Here is a 12,863-nt window from a genome sequence, read left to right as displayed (position 1 = left end):
TTCCAGCGGGTACACACACAGGACAAGGATAGTTCTACAGGGAAATGGGTTTGGCCCCATGTGGCAGATCCACGATTCAAGCTCCAGCACACCCAGATGCTGCGGTGCCTAGCTGCTGCAGCTGCTGCCACCTGCTGTTTATTCGCTGCTGGGCTGGAGGTTGCAGCCTGGGCGTCCGCACAACCCAGTCCAATACAGCAGGCTCTTTCCTCTCTGCCCAGCTGCTGTTCAGTCTCATGGCCACATACCCACAACAATCCCTCATCCACATTTAAAGACCCTCCCTCCCTGCCAGTATTCAGTGGCCCCTCTCACCCCATTCACATCACCTCTCCCCACCTGCTACAGGCCAGGATACCTGCAAAGCCCCTGCACCAATCCCATCTGTACCCAAGGCTCTGGCTGTTTTGAAGTAGCTTGTTGCTCCAGCCTTTGTCCTGAGACTCCAAGGCAAGGGGTCACCCATGCTGTGCAAAGAGTTGGTTTTATTCACAGGGGCTCTTTAAATGTCAATGATGCAGAATCCACAGTGGGGAAGGGAGGGGAATATATAGAAAGTGCTGGATTTGTCCCCCAGGCACTCTCTGGGAACAATATTACAGTAAGAATAAATAACCAAAAAATGACACAGCCACAGTACACCACAAGGGGAATGCCCTTGGGCATTCCCTGTAAACTAGTGAGACCGTCGGGGGCACTGGCCCAAGTCCTCCATGTGGATGGCGGCCACCGGTCCTCCTCAGTTTGAAAGATATTTCTCCAGCACCTTCATTAGCAACCCCATCTCCTGGAATGAGAAAGCCACAGTAAGGCTTGCCAGGGACTCATGTCAGTCCTAATCACGGCATTGTTTCAGCATCTCCTGTGGTAGATCCTACCAGCCCTGGGCTACAGAGAAAGCAGGCAGGGTGCTGCTGCATCCCCTGGGTACCACACACAGGGCATAGAATGAAATGGCCTGGCACAAACTGGGGCAGATCAGAGCTTTCATCAGTTCCCAAGGGATTCAGCGCTTCTTCCAGGCCATGTAGCAGGTCCCCACAGACCCAAGCAGGGATAGATTTCCCCCCACCCCACCCACCAGGCAGCCAGATCACCTGGGCTCCATGCTCTGGGGTGAATTTCACCCTGATAGAACATCCCACAATGACGTGATGGTAGCTGCACCTGTCAGCTTTCAGTGGCTGCGAGCACAAGAGAAGCCTCGCATTAAGATTTGCCAGGCTCTGGTCACCCAGTCACTAACCAGGGAACTGAGACAAGGGAGGAGGGTGTGGGGGAGGGACCCACAGAAAACTCCAGCAATGGTTTTGCAAGTACTGCTTCCCACCTGCCTGGTTCAACCACCTCTACTGTCCATATGCATGCAGCCCTTTCCATATGCACATCATTCACATTCCTCCGAGTCATTCACCCTGCCTGGACATGTTTCCATCTATCTGTCTCCAGGTGAAATACTGTCTAGCAGTGTCTGAGGAAAGACAACTGTGGAGGGAGCATGCAACCATCATCCCTAAAGGGAGCAAGATTCAGGCATTTCCTAGATTTGGGCCATAGATGCTGGACAGTTCCATCAAGGTATCCATGTCCCTGCAGAGGTTGATGCTGTCAGCTGAAGCATCTCAGTAATGCAGAGGACAGAGGTAGTGTTCCTTTAAATAGTCTGCAAACCTTCTAGTAGTACTGAATAAGGTCTGTGTTTCAGACCCTGTCCCCAGAGCAGCAGTGGCTCTATGGAGTTGGAGTTCAGGCCGTACACAGTTGGTTAAACTTGGCTATTTTTACCCCCCTTAAAAAGACAGGGTGGCAGATCTGTTAAAGCTTCAAAGGGCTGAGTTCAAGCCCTGATACAGACCTGTACCCAAACTGGGAGGCCCACTTGTCAATGCGTAGGTGGCCGTGGTGGCAGACAAGTCAAAGACATGGATACAATGTCATCTGTCACATCCTTGCATGCTGTTGGCTACCAACACTGGTGTGCTTCAAGCCCTATGGACCAGGTTCACCTTCTGACCTGCCCCTTCATACAATTTTGCTGTGCAAAGCACAAAAGACACACCAGTTGGTGAGAAGGGTGGGCTCCTAATCCTGAAACCTGGCAAAACAAAGAGGCTGCAGAGGTACTGGGAAAAGTCCAACTAACCTGCAGGCTGCAGCACCAGGGCTGGGAGTGAGTGATCTGCCCTTTTGAAGGAAAAGAAAGAAAGAAAAAAAGGAAAGGGGTTAAAAATGTCTTGTTGTTTGGGAAAAAGGGGCTCATTGAACAGCTCCATACAGGTGCAGGCCCCTATATGGAGAGGCTGGAAAAGAAGACAATGGTTATTCATAACATCATGGAAAAATAGAGCTGGAAAGGACTTCTGGAGATTGTTTAGTCCAACCCTTGGCTCAAGACAAGCCCATCACTGTCCAAACCATCCCAGACAAGTGCTTGTCTAACCTCTTCCTAACCCTACACAGGCAGCCCTGTCACACAACTACAAGGCACAATGCCCAAAGATATCAGGAACACTCGAACCTATCAATGTGCTGCTACTGGATGGGTTGTTAAATACACTTGGGAGAGCCAAAAAGAGGGCCATGCCCCCCCACCACTGAGAAAACAAAACCCCCCAGAACAGCCCACGCAATTCTGACCCTGGGTAAATTCCACCCTGATCCCAAATGCAGTGATGAGTCTGCCCCTGAGCAGCACTGCAACATGCTTGAACTAGGCACCTCTAGGTTTTCATTCCAACAGGAGCATCAGCAAACCCCAGTCAAAATCCCTAGCCTTGGCTGCAGCCAACACCCAGTGCTTCTAAAGAGGGTGGGAAAAAAACCAACCTTAACACCTGCAGCAACAAGCACAGAAAAAATTCCTCCCTGGCCCCATGTGGCAACCAGCAAAGCTCAGAAACCTGAGGAAATACAAACTTTCTGTACTCGGTTCTATAGAAGAACTGATGAGAAGAAGCTGGCTGTATTTACTAAGGGTGGGATGCCAAGGTTTTATTAATCCACTGCATAACTTAACACACCTGTTGAAGCAGATGAGAAAGAATTCACTGACTCAAAAGCCAAGGCTTTTCACTATTACAAACAATCAACCCACAAAATCAACTGTTCTTGAAACTGTGGCTGGATGAAGGAACTCATGAAGCATGACCAGCCTGGAAAGCATTGGGGAATTAAGAAAGTGACAAGTGCGTAGCATGTCAAATAGAGCAATCTTGCTAATTTTGCCCAAAAACACCCACTAGAAGCTGCTGTGTCATTGGAGAGAGCTAGGAAAGCTAGTGGGGAACTGCAGCAGGCTCAGGGAATCTGTGCAAGAAATAAACTGAGGTTCAAACACATTGTGGCCAAGAGCCCTCCACCTGTCTGAATTGAGGAGTAGAGCCAGGGAGCCATCCTACCTTTTAGCCCCAGAGCCTAGTCATTGGGGCATGGGAGGAGGAGAACCCAGGGAGGAAGAGAGCTAGGTTCTCACCACCCCTCAACCCAGAGCGGTATGAGTATGCACCCCTCATTCCCCAAATGTTTTAAGCAACAAGCTATGAGCCACACATTATCCAGAGTATCAGCTCTCTTCTTGAAGCCAGCCACTGGACAGCCAAGAAGGAATCTTTGCAATTCAGCCTTGAGCTGCTGTGGCCTTCTCTGTTCGGCAGCAAGTTGGGAGTTATCAGTGCTTTTGTGAAGCAACATCTGTCAGAGCCGCCTAGCATTTGTTCTTATTCAGTCACAGTTTCCTTTCACAATGTGTCCAAATGCTCCTAGGCCTCTTCATAATCTCATCTGCTATTTCTTCACACCAGTATTTTATCTAAATAACATTCAATGTCTTCTAGGCCTTCAGACAATTGTCATACCACTCTCTGATATGCTTCAGGAGCTGAACAGATGCCCAAAGGATCCTGAGCAGACTTGTACCAGCCAATTGTGTTTTCACTATATAAAGTCTTGACCTTTTGTCATCCAATGGTACAACCCACTATTGGCATCTAAGACAGTGCAAACTGTAGCTCTTGTTAATGTTCTAGTGATGTCTTCAACTGAAGGCAATGGAAACATGTTCCTTTCAATGTTGCATTGTTCAAATCTCTAAGATTTGAGCATATTCTTATACCATTTCACTCTGGTTTGTTTACAGTCACTACAGAATTGATCTACCCTCAGGTTCTTACACTTTAGTTATAGCTTGCAATGGTTCCATGTGATGCAATTCTTTTTAACCATATCCCTTAGTGCTATGGGGATTTTACAAGGCACATATATTACAGGTTATACTTGCGAGCTTATCTTTGTTGTGTATTCATCAGGCAAGCACCCTAAGCCATCAGATACATTCTGTATTCTATGTCTCTGTTCCCTATCATCTCTGGCTTATCTCTTTATCAAATTGTCTCTGAACACTGAATGCAAACCACCTGGTGAGCCCAGTATGACTTGTGAGTCCAATTCCACCACTAAAAGTCTGGTATTTCTTTAGCTGTTACATTCTCAAGCTGAACAGTATAAATTCCCGCTACTGCTTCTTCATATGACACAGGAAGAAATAAAGCTGTTTGCATCTCAGCAGTATAACAACCAGTTTCTGTGCCCTGGCTGGCAGCAGTGGCCAGGCCACTGAGGGTGGTGGCTTGGCCAGTAGTGGCATGACTACTGTTCTAGCACCCACTCTCAGTGGGTGCCCAGGGCTGTTGTCTCTAGGTTTCTGATGCATTTCCTTCAAACACTAATTTCCCTTAAGGAAATGCTGGTCCATTTCCTCAGTCCTCTGTTAGCATTTTCAGTTCCTACCTGACACGCCTACACTGACAAAATACCAGACACTTTAATGGACATTACATACTGCAACAGGTACTGTAAACTACTTACATATGCATGTAACCAGTCTGGGCTCCAGGGCTGTCAGCCAAACTTGGCTCTAATTTATTTCAGAGCCTTCTCCTGTTCCCCCCCACTCCCCCCATACAACACACTTGGGAAACCTGGTTTCCTACTACCCAAATTGCTACCTTCACTGCACAAATAACCAAGAATTAATTGCACAGGACTGTCAAGGCCGTCTACATTGACACTGCTGTTCTAAGCAGGGCTCCTGTGGCTTCAGAACTGCAGGACCAACTGAGAGCCATATGGAGGCTCACACCCTACCTAAAGGGGTACACACAATTCCTCTATCCTATAAGCCAAGGGTATCAAACTCATGCAGGCCCTTGGGACAGATCCATTTTGCAGGGCTCCTTCTGGGCTTGATCCAGACCCAAGATCTGGACCCAACATCAGTAAGGCAAGCAAAGGTGGCAACAAAGAGGTTAATGCAACCATTGTTTGCTCCCAGCTGTCCTCTGCCGCCCACAGTGTTCCCAGCTGATGGGAATCTGGCAGTGGGCCCTGACCCTGCTCACACCACCCCCAAATTCTGGGTCCCTCTAGGAGCTCCAAGGGGTGGGTGAAACAGCTCCACACACCTGATGCAACCCACAGTTTGGACACCCCCTATTATAATCTGCATTGTTATTTGGCACATGTCAGTATTTTGCTCAGTGTAGTACAAAGCACAGGAAGCTCCTAATGTAAGAGACAAGTATTATGTTAAGAACAAGCTGGGGGACCCAGGGACTGATGGGCCTCATTTCCTGCCATCATTATAGGAATGCCTTTGTCTCTCCAGATTTAAGCCTGAGCTAAGCTCCCAAGTAAAGAGGGAAAGTTTAAAAAGTGCTAAAATCTACACACATGGCTGTCTTGGATATGACTCATCTCATGAACCACCCTACTGCACCTTTGTTCTTATTCCTGAGACAAAATAAATGCATGGAAAGTTGCAGAACTAGCCTTCCACTTCAGTGGTCTCATTTGAAAACCACTGAAGTCAACAGAAAAATCCCATAAGGCTTCAGTGGGATTGGGACAGCCCCAGAAAAATGATCAGAAGACCCATTTGTGCAGGGAGTCAGTACAGGCACTCCTCGACTTACAATGTTTCAAGTTGCAACATTTTGCACTTACAAGGTTTATAAATTGACACCCTGTTTCAACTTTCTGGCATCAGTTTCAACTTTACAATGCTTGCTGCGACAGGACACCATGCCAGTGAACATGTTCACTGCATCACCCATCTCGTTGGAGAATATCTGTCCAAACTTCCTTGGACGCTTTCTTTAAGAAAGCAGACAAGACTCCAGAAAAACCTGCAGCCAAGACTCCTGAGAAGACTCCAGCCAAGAACCCTTCAAAAAGTCCAACCAAGAGCCCATAAAAAGTCCAGCAAACTCACCTCAAAGAAGTCCTTCCAAATCAATATGATTGCTATTTACAATATAATACATTAATGTAGCTATATTGCTCATCTATAATTGATTGAGTACAAAATTCTGGGTTATTTTTGGTAAAAATAGGGTATCGGGCCTTGGTTCAGGAACGAATTGCCCATTTATAACATTGTTTCCTATGGGAAAATCAGTTCTGAGTTACAACATTTTGACTTAAGACAGTTTTCAGGAACCAATTGTGTTGTGAGTCCAAGGACTGCTTGTAACAGGGAACTTAACAAGTTCCTCAGCATAACTGATGGAAGGCGCTTCCCAGAGGAAGGACTCTGCCCACTGTGACTGCTTTTGAAGGACCTGAACACAGCATGAACTACACTGTGCCATCTGACGATTGGCCTGGCCATGGCAGCATTGGGGAGACACAACCTGCAGGAAGCAATGGATCTTGGTATAAAAAAAACTTAAGACAAAACTCTAAACCTTGCACAGGTTTGAGGAACTCAAAGACAGGCAATAAAAAATGAGAGCTTTCCCACTGCTGTTACCTAGACTTCATTCCTAACAGGCACCCCCCAGTTGTGCTCTCAATAAAGGGCACGTCCCACCTGGAGTGCCCAACAATCACTGCCTTCTACGACCTGTCTTCCTGCCAAGGCTTGGAACCACAAACCCTGCGCAAAGGTTTTATAAGATTACCAGGTGACATGGTCCCCAGTATCAGTTATTTACAAGAATCTCATGTTGGCATCTGAGTTAATCTGAACGAGCGCAGAGATCAAAGTGACAACCACCCATGAGGCACCAATGCCTGAGCATTTCTGATAAAACCACTGCAATGAGCATAGGAAGTTTAAGCAGCATCCCTCAGTATTGTGCAGAAATAACATAATGCAGCCTGGCTGTTTGGCCTGGTCAAAGCAAATAGTTCAGAGGAGATGGTGATACCAGAATATTGGCCTTCAAGAGGTACAGTTATTACTTTAGGGCAGAAATCACACCAGGAAACTATACTGAGACTGACTGGGAATTAATCAAATCATGGGAAACTGTACCCTGACAGCACCACTGTGGGAGCACTGAAAGTGAACGCTTAGGTACTTTTCAGAAAAAACACACCCCAAAATCCCACAAATCCAGAGCTAAGCTTAACATCCTGAGCAGAGATCTGGGAAAACGTGGGATAATCTACTCTGTCTGCACTGCAATTTTGTGTGAATCTAAAACAGGTGAGAGGCATGGAGGAGGAGATGGGGGTGACAAGCAGCTATGGAGCCAATGAACTGAAGCAGGTGGAGGTCACAGTTACTGCCACTGTCACTGGTTGTGGCTCCACAGATGCTGCCCTCCATCTCCCAGATGACTGTCCATGGTGAGGGTGTATCTGAACCCATGTCTTCTGTCCATACAGAGGGCAGCTATGACTGCCAATTTGGTCTTATCGTGACTCTCGTCAAATCTCTTTTTTGGCTTCCCATCAGCCACTGCATCAGATTTACAAGTTAGAGCTGCACATCATTATGCCCTGAGGATCTTCGTATCCCCACGCTGCTCACCCATGTTCCCATGCACAGCAGGTTGCCTGTGACCATCATAATGACAGGAACACACATCTTTGTGTGTGTTGGTGCTGCAGTGCCAAGGTGACCTGGGTCCAGTGGGATGACAAACACCTCCCTCCTCATGCTGGAGTTTTGCAGCTAATTTGCCCCATGTCTCCAGACATCTGTGGGCATGGTCAATGATCCAGAAGTGGCATAAGTACAGCACTTAGCCTTCACAATGGGCTTGGTGAGCTACTTGCCTGTCTTTCCAACTTTGCTAGCTCATCAGGCTCCAGTAGAAACCTTTCCTTCAAACCTTCATGCCAGCCTTCGTAAGAGGGTTAGGACAAGAGACCAGGGGAGACCCATGGGAACCATGCAAGGGAATTATGGGAGTTGCACAGGGAACTATAGGAGTTTGACCTCTTCTCCCTCAATTCTCCTAGTGTCCCAGAATGCAATTTGAAATTTCCCAGGAACAACTTTTCTTGAATTAGCCCATTACCTTAGCTGAGCAACTTGCCATGAACTCATTCCTCCTTTGCTCACCTCACCAGTTCATCCAAATTGTCCTGCTTTCTATGTGTCTGGGGTAGGAGACTGACAGCCCACATGCAGAATCCCAGTGCCATGGGTGTATGAGGGACCCCTTCCTTCCTCCTCTGTGATGTGACACCTCAGCGCTGTCACTGATGGAGACAGACCTCTGGCAGGGGTTGCCAATACCTCAGAGGGATTTTTATTCTCTAGTTGCCACAGGCTAGTGTGTCCCCACTGTTTCCAGGAACAGAGGGGACAGAGAGTCAGGGGACTTTCCCATGGGTGGCAGAGGGGATGAAGCTGCAGCCTTTGTCCTATAAATGCTTGGGACCAAATGAAAGCTCTTCCATCACCAAGGCCTCATGGAAGTGGAGAGGCAACCCACTTTTGTGGCATTCACACTGCCCACCCAGGGATTCCCATTCAGAAACTGAAGCCAGTGTTTCTGCTGCCTCCACATGAATGCCCACTGAGTCCTTCCACTTTCCCTTCCCCTTCCAAAGGAGGTACCTCCTCCAGCCCACCTTGGTGGGGTTTCCTGGGGGACCCACCATGTGACCGTCTGAGGGTGGGGGGACCCTGCTCTGGCCCCCAACTTCCCCCTTGCTGCCTGCCATGTTCTCTCATTCTGATCTCTCTCCCTCCCATGGCTTCTTCAGTGCTCACCTGGTCAGCAAGATCGTGCTTTCCTTGGTTCTCATCTAATATTCTCTCTTGCAAGAGGATTTTCAGGAGTTCCCTGGTAAGCAGCTCCTTCATGTCCTCCAGGATGGCTCGGAGGGATGGGCTGAAGGCCATTGGGACAGAGCTTATGGCAGCATCCTCTGGAGACTCCAGGTGTGAAGGGCCTGAGATACTCTTCTTTCCCATGAAGTGACCTGCAATCACATAATGCACCTCTTTACATGATGGAGGGGGCAGACATTCAGGAGACCCTTGCTCTGCCAGCAGGATCCAAGGTAGGAGTCAATAGCACCATGCCATGAATGAGACTGTAATGTCACTCTCTCCTCACTGCCGTGGGATTCCTTGGAAACCAGATCTGGTAGCACCATCCCACCATTGGCTGAGGAGAGATAGTGAAAAGGAAGCTAATGGTGGCCGGAGGTGTTTCCCCAGATGCCAAAAATCTGCGGGATTAAAGCTGCACCCAGGCATTTTGGAAGGAGTGAATTTCCTATTTCAGAACAAGTGAGTCTGAAATATCTGGCCCTTCAGAGGCTGATGCAGGTGATGGAGTCCCCTGTCAGAGCACCAGCACAGAGAGAGACAGAGACTTGCTCTGTGGTTGTTGCTGCTTGGTTTTCAGATTATTTATTTTTCCTCCTGCTAACCACTTCACCATGGGTGAGCTCCCAGTAACACAGGACATGGGTCTCACCCCTGAGCTGATACAAGCATCACTCGTACAATACAGAGTCCCACTGGAAAGCAATCAGCCTGCTCCCCAAAGAACAAGTGATGGTGGTGTTACTTGAAGGGAGCTCAGGTTCCTGGAAGAGCCTATTGTCCTCCACCTGAGCCTGCCTGGACTCCCTTCTCAACTAGAGGAAAATTCAAGTCTTCAGCCCCCTCCAGCCCGCTCATGCTTCTGATCTGTAAGAAAATTCACAGTTGCTTTCCTGACATCCACCTTCCCCTCATACTCTCCCTCCCTTGCTTGCTCAGCTTCAGATAGCACTATTAATAAAATAAGTTTCACAGTCTTCTCAAAGGTGCCAGAACAACACATTTTAAAGGCACACATGGCTCAGGATATTTCGGCCTTGGCAGGTAGTCCTGCTGTTCCTCTGCTTTCCCCTGGAGCTGTGGGGGTGGAAAGGACCTCCAGTCACCGCATCCAGTCCAGCTGCAGGATGCACTTGTATCTAAACCATCCTAGACAGCCATCTATCCACCCTCTTCTTGTGAACCTCCCATGAAGGAGATTTCACATCTTCCCAGAGCAGCTTGCTCCATCATCTCACAGTTCTTGCAGCTGGGAAGCTTCTCCATGAGATCTGATCTCAGTCTGCTTTGCTGCATTTAACCCATTGCCATGTGCCCTGCCTCTGTGAGCAGTTGTCCTCCCTCTTCTTCCTGGCAGCCTTTCAAATATTTGAAAACCGCTATCATGATCTGTCACCACACCTCCAGTTTTTTCCCCAGACTGAAGCCTGCTCCCCTCAGTCATTAGCCTTGGGGCTCTCTGGAGTCAGTGCTGGCACTGGTAGCTGCACCTTTTCTTAGCTAAGGTTACTTGCTCCATAAGCCAGTATGTCCCAGTTCTAGGCAGCTTTACATGCTGCGTGTGTTGGCACTTTTTTTTTTTGTTTGTTTGTTTTTTTGCACCGGTCCTGGAAGCACTGCAATACCAGGTCAATGCATGGAGTGGATGGAGCACGCTCCGGTTCCACCACACTGTACTGGGAGGGTGTTGGCTGAGAAGTCAGCAATATTGGCCCTTTCCTTTTAGCTGAGTGACTGCCAGAAAGCAGCTGGCCATTCTTCCCATGGCCAGCTGCTTTCCAGCTCTACCCTGCAAGATCCAAGGAACTTTGGGCCAGATCTATAAACTTCTTTAGGCATCTAAGTCCTATCAAAATCAATGAGCTTTTAGGCATTTAAATACCTCCTTGTGTCTGGCCCTTCCCTTCCCTCATGCCTCCTCCCACCTCCTGCTTGCTGCCTCAGCCCCCCTCTGCCTCACATTCTCCTTTTCTCGTGCTTGAATTAATTGTATTGGCAAGACAAAACACCTGAGCACCCTGCAGACAGCAAATTGCATGGCCGGGTTGCTCCACAGCCTGGGGACCCTCCCAGGTGGGGGATGCCAGGACCAGTTTGTTCTCTGAGTGCCCCAGATCAGAGACCCCTCAAACCAGAAGACCATTTGCTGGAAATGAAATATGGTCCACTCAGACTCAGGCTCCTGGACTCAGTGAAATCCCAGCAAACAGCATGGCAGCCTCTGGCTGAAGGCATGGGTAAAGCACAGGCATGTTGGTTCATGGAAGGGACTCACTTCTGTGTCTGTCTCCCTGCATCTCAGCTGGTCTCTAGCCTCCCAGCACTGAGACAGGGAGCACAGACATCTCCCTCTCCCCTCTGGGTGCTGCCAGTTGGCCTCTAGAGCAGTGGCTCTTAACCTTTTTTTTACCAGGACCCATTTGTAAACATCGATGGCCAGTCCTGACCCAGTGCCCCTCACTCCTGACCCACTTCCCCCCACCCCTAAGCCCCAACCCCCCAATGTGTGGGTGTGGAGGGGGGGAGCTCCAAGCAGCCCCTCACAGGCTGGAGCTCTGCCAGCCTGCAAGGGAAAAGCCACCGTTTCCCACATTTTTCTCCTTTAAAGGAGAATCCATTTTTAAAATTTGTTAATCCATTTTTAAAGTTTGTTCACGACCCTTTCATATATTCTTGTGACCCACTTCTGGGCCACAACCCATGGGCTGAGAAACACTGCCCTAGAGAGCCTCGACTGTATGAAGCAGCCCCTGGCAGGCAAGGTTCTTCGGGTAGATGTGATATCTTTTATTAGACCAACTAAATAGCTATTGCATCTACCCAAAGAACCTCACCTGCCTATGTCCCTAGACCAACGCGGCTAAAACCAAAAATCAAGCAGCACCTTCCTTTCCTGTGCTATGTGGATATTCAAGCTGACTCTCAACTCCACGCATTGCCCAGGTGCACTTGTTAGAGGCAAGGATCAATCCCTGCCCCACAGAAACCACAACCCCACAGATTGCTCATCTCAGCCAGGTTCCCAACTCATCCTGGAGCATCACAAAACCTCCCTTCAGCCCCCTTCCTCTCCCACTGCATCCTTCTGCTCCCCACACAGCTGTGGCCAGAACAAACATTTGCACAACCAAGACGCTGCCCTTGGTTTCTCACCCAGATGCTCCTCCCTCATCCCCTCCCAATTCCACTCTTAATTGCAAAGGGATTACATTTTCCACAGGTCCCTGTTCTCGGTTTCAATCCCCAGCTCTCCAAAGCCAGGCTACAGCAGCTCTGAGATGGTCTAAGATCAGGTGCAGCATCGGAGCAGAGCACCTCTGGGTGGGTATGGACTGACACAAACTCCCTCTCTGCCTCCGTCCAGCCCCTCTTGGCACACGTCTTTGCCCCCTCATACAGCTACCAGCCACCTTCCCTGCCCCTTGCATCAGGACAGTTACATGATGCCGTAGCTTTGTATTAACCTAAGACTTCAGTGAAAGCCCCTGGTTTTTGAAGCAGACTGGGATGTTTTCTCAATGAATTAAAAGTTCCCTTAAAAGTCCAAATGTGGCCAGGGAGCAGACAGGAGGGGAGGGAGGATAGGAGAGCTGTGCTCTTCTCATAGTTTCATAGTTTGTAGGGTCGGAAGGGACCTGAGCAGATCATCTAGTCCGACCCCCCGCCATGGCATTTACCAGATAAAACTGCGGAGACAGACGAGTGCCAGCTATCCTGAGGGAAACTTCGGAGGGAACCAGCTACTAGATGGTTCGATTAGTCTTTCGCCCCTATACCCAGGTCGGACGAC

At 48.8% G+C, this 12,863-nt stretch overlaps 1 protein-coding gene across 2 annotated transcripts in view; it reads right to left on the bottom strand.

The window, feature by feature from the left end:
- Positions 1-465: 465 nt before the first annotated feature.
- The window catches only part of NMB (neuromedin B), a 14,274-nt gene continuing 1,876 nt past the window's right edge, over positions 466-12,863 (bottom strand). Inside the window, exons 2-3 of one of the 2 annotated variants that reach the window (XM_019533212.1) lie at positions 9,011-9,222; positions 466-787 (exon numbers count right to left, since the gene is read on the bottom strand). In XM_019533212.1, coding sequence (XP_019388757.1) covers positions 740-787; positions 9,011-9,222 — 260 coding nt within the window. In that variant the 3' untranslated portion in view covers positions 466-739. Of the gene's footprint in view, positions 788-7,412; positions 8,579-9,010; positions 9,223-12,863 lie in introns of those variants that run through there. The other variant, XM_019533211.1, reaches the window with a different exon arrangement.

The sequence above is a fragment of the Crocodylus porosus genome, unplaced genomic scaffold, assembly GCF_001723895.1.
Source record: "Crocodylus porosus isolate Cpor-Errol unplaced genomic scaffold, CroPor_comp1, whole genome shotgun sequence".
Taxonomy (NCBI): domain Eukaryota; kingdom Metazoa; phylum Chordata; order Crocodylia; family Crocodylidae; genus Crocodylus; species Crocodylus porosus.
The sequence above is the reverse complement of the archived record's forward strand: the minus strand, read 5'-3'. Positions and strand labels throughout refer to the sequence as shown.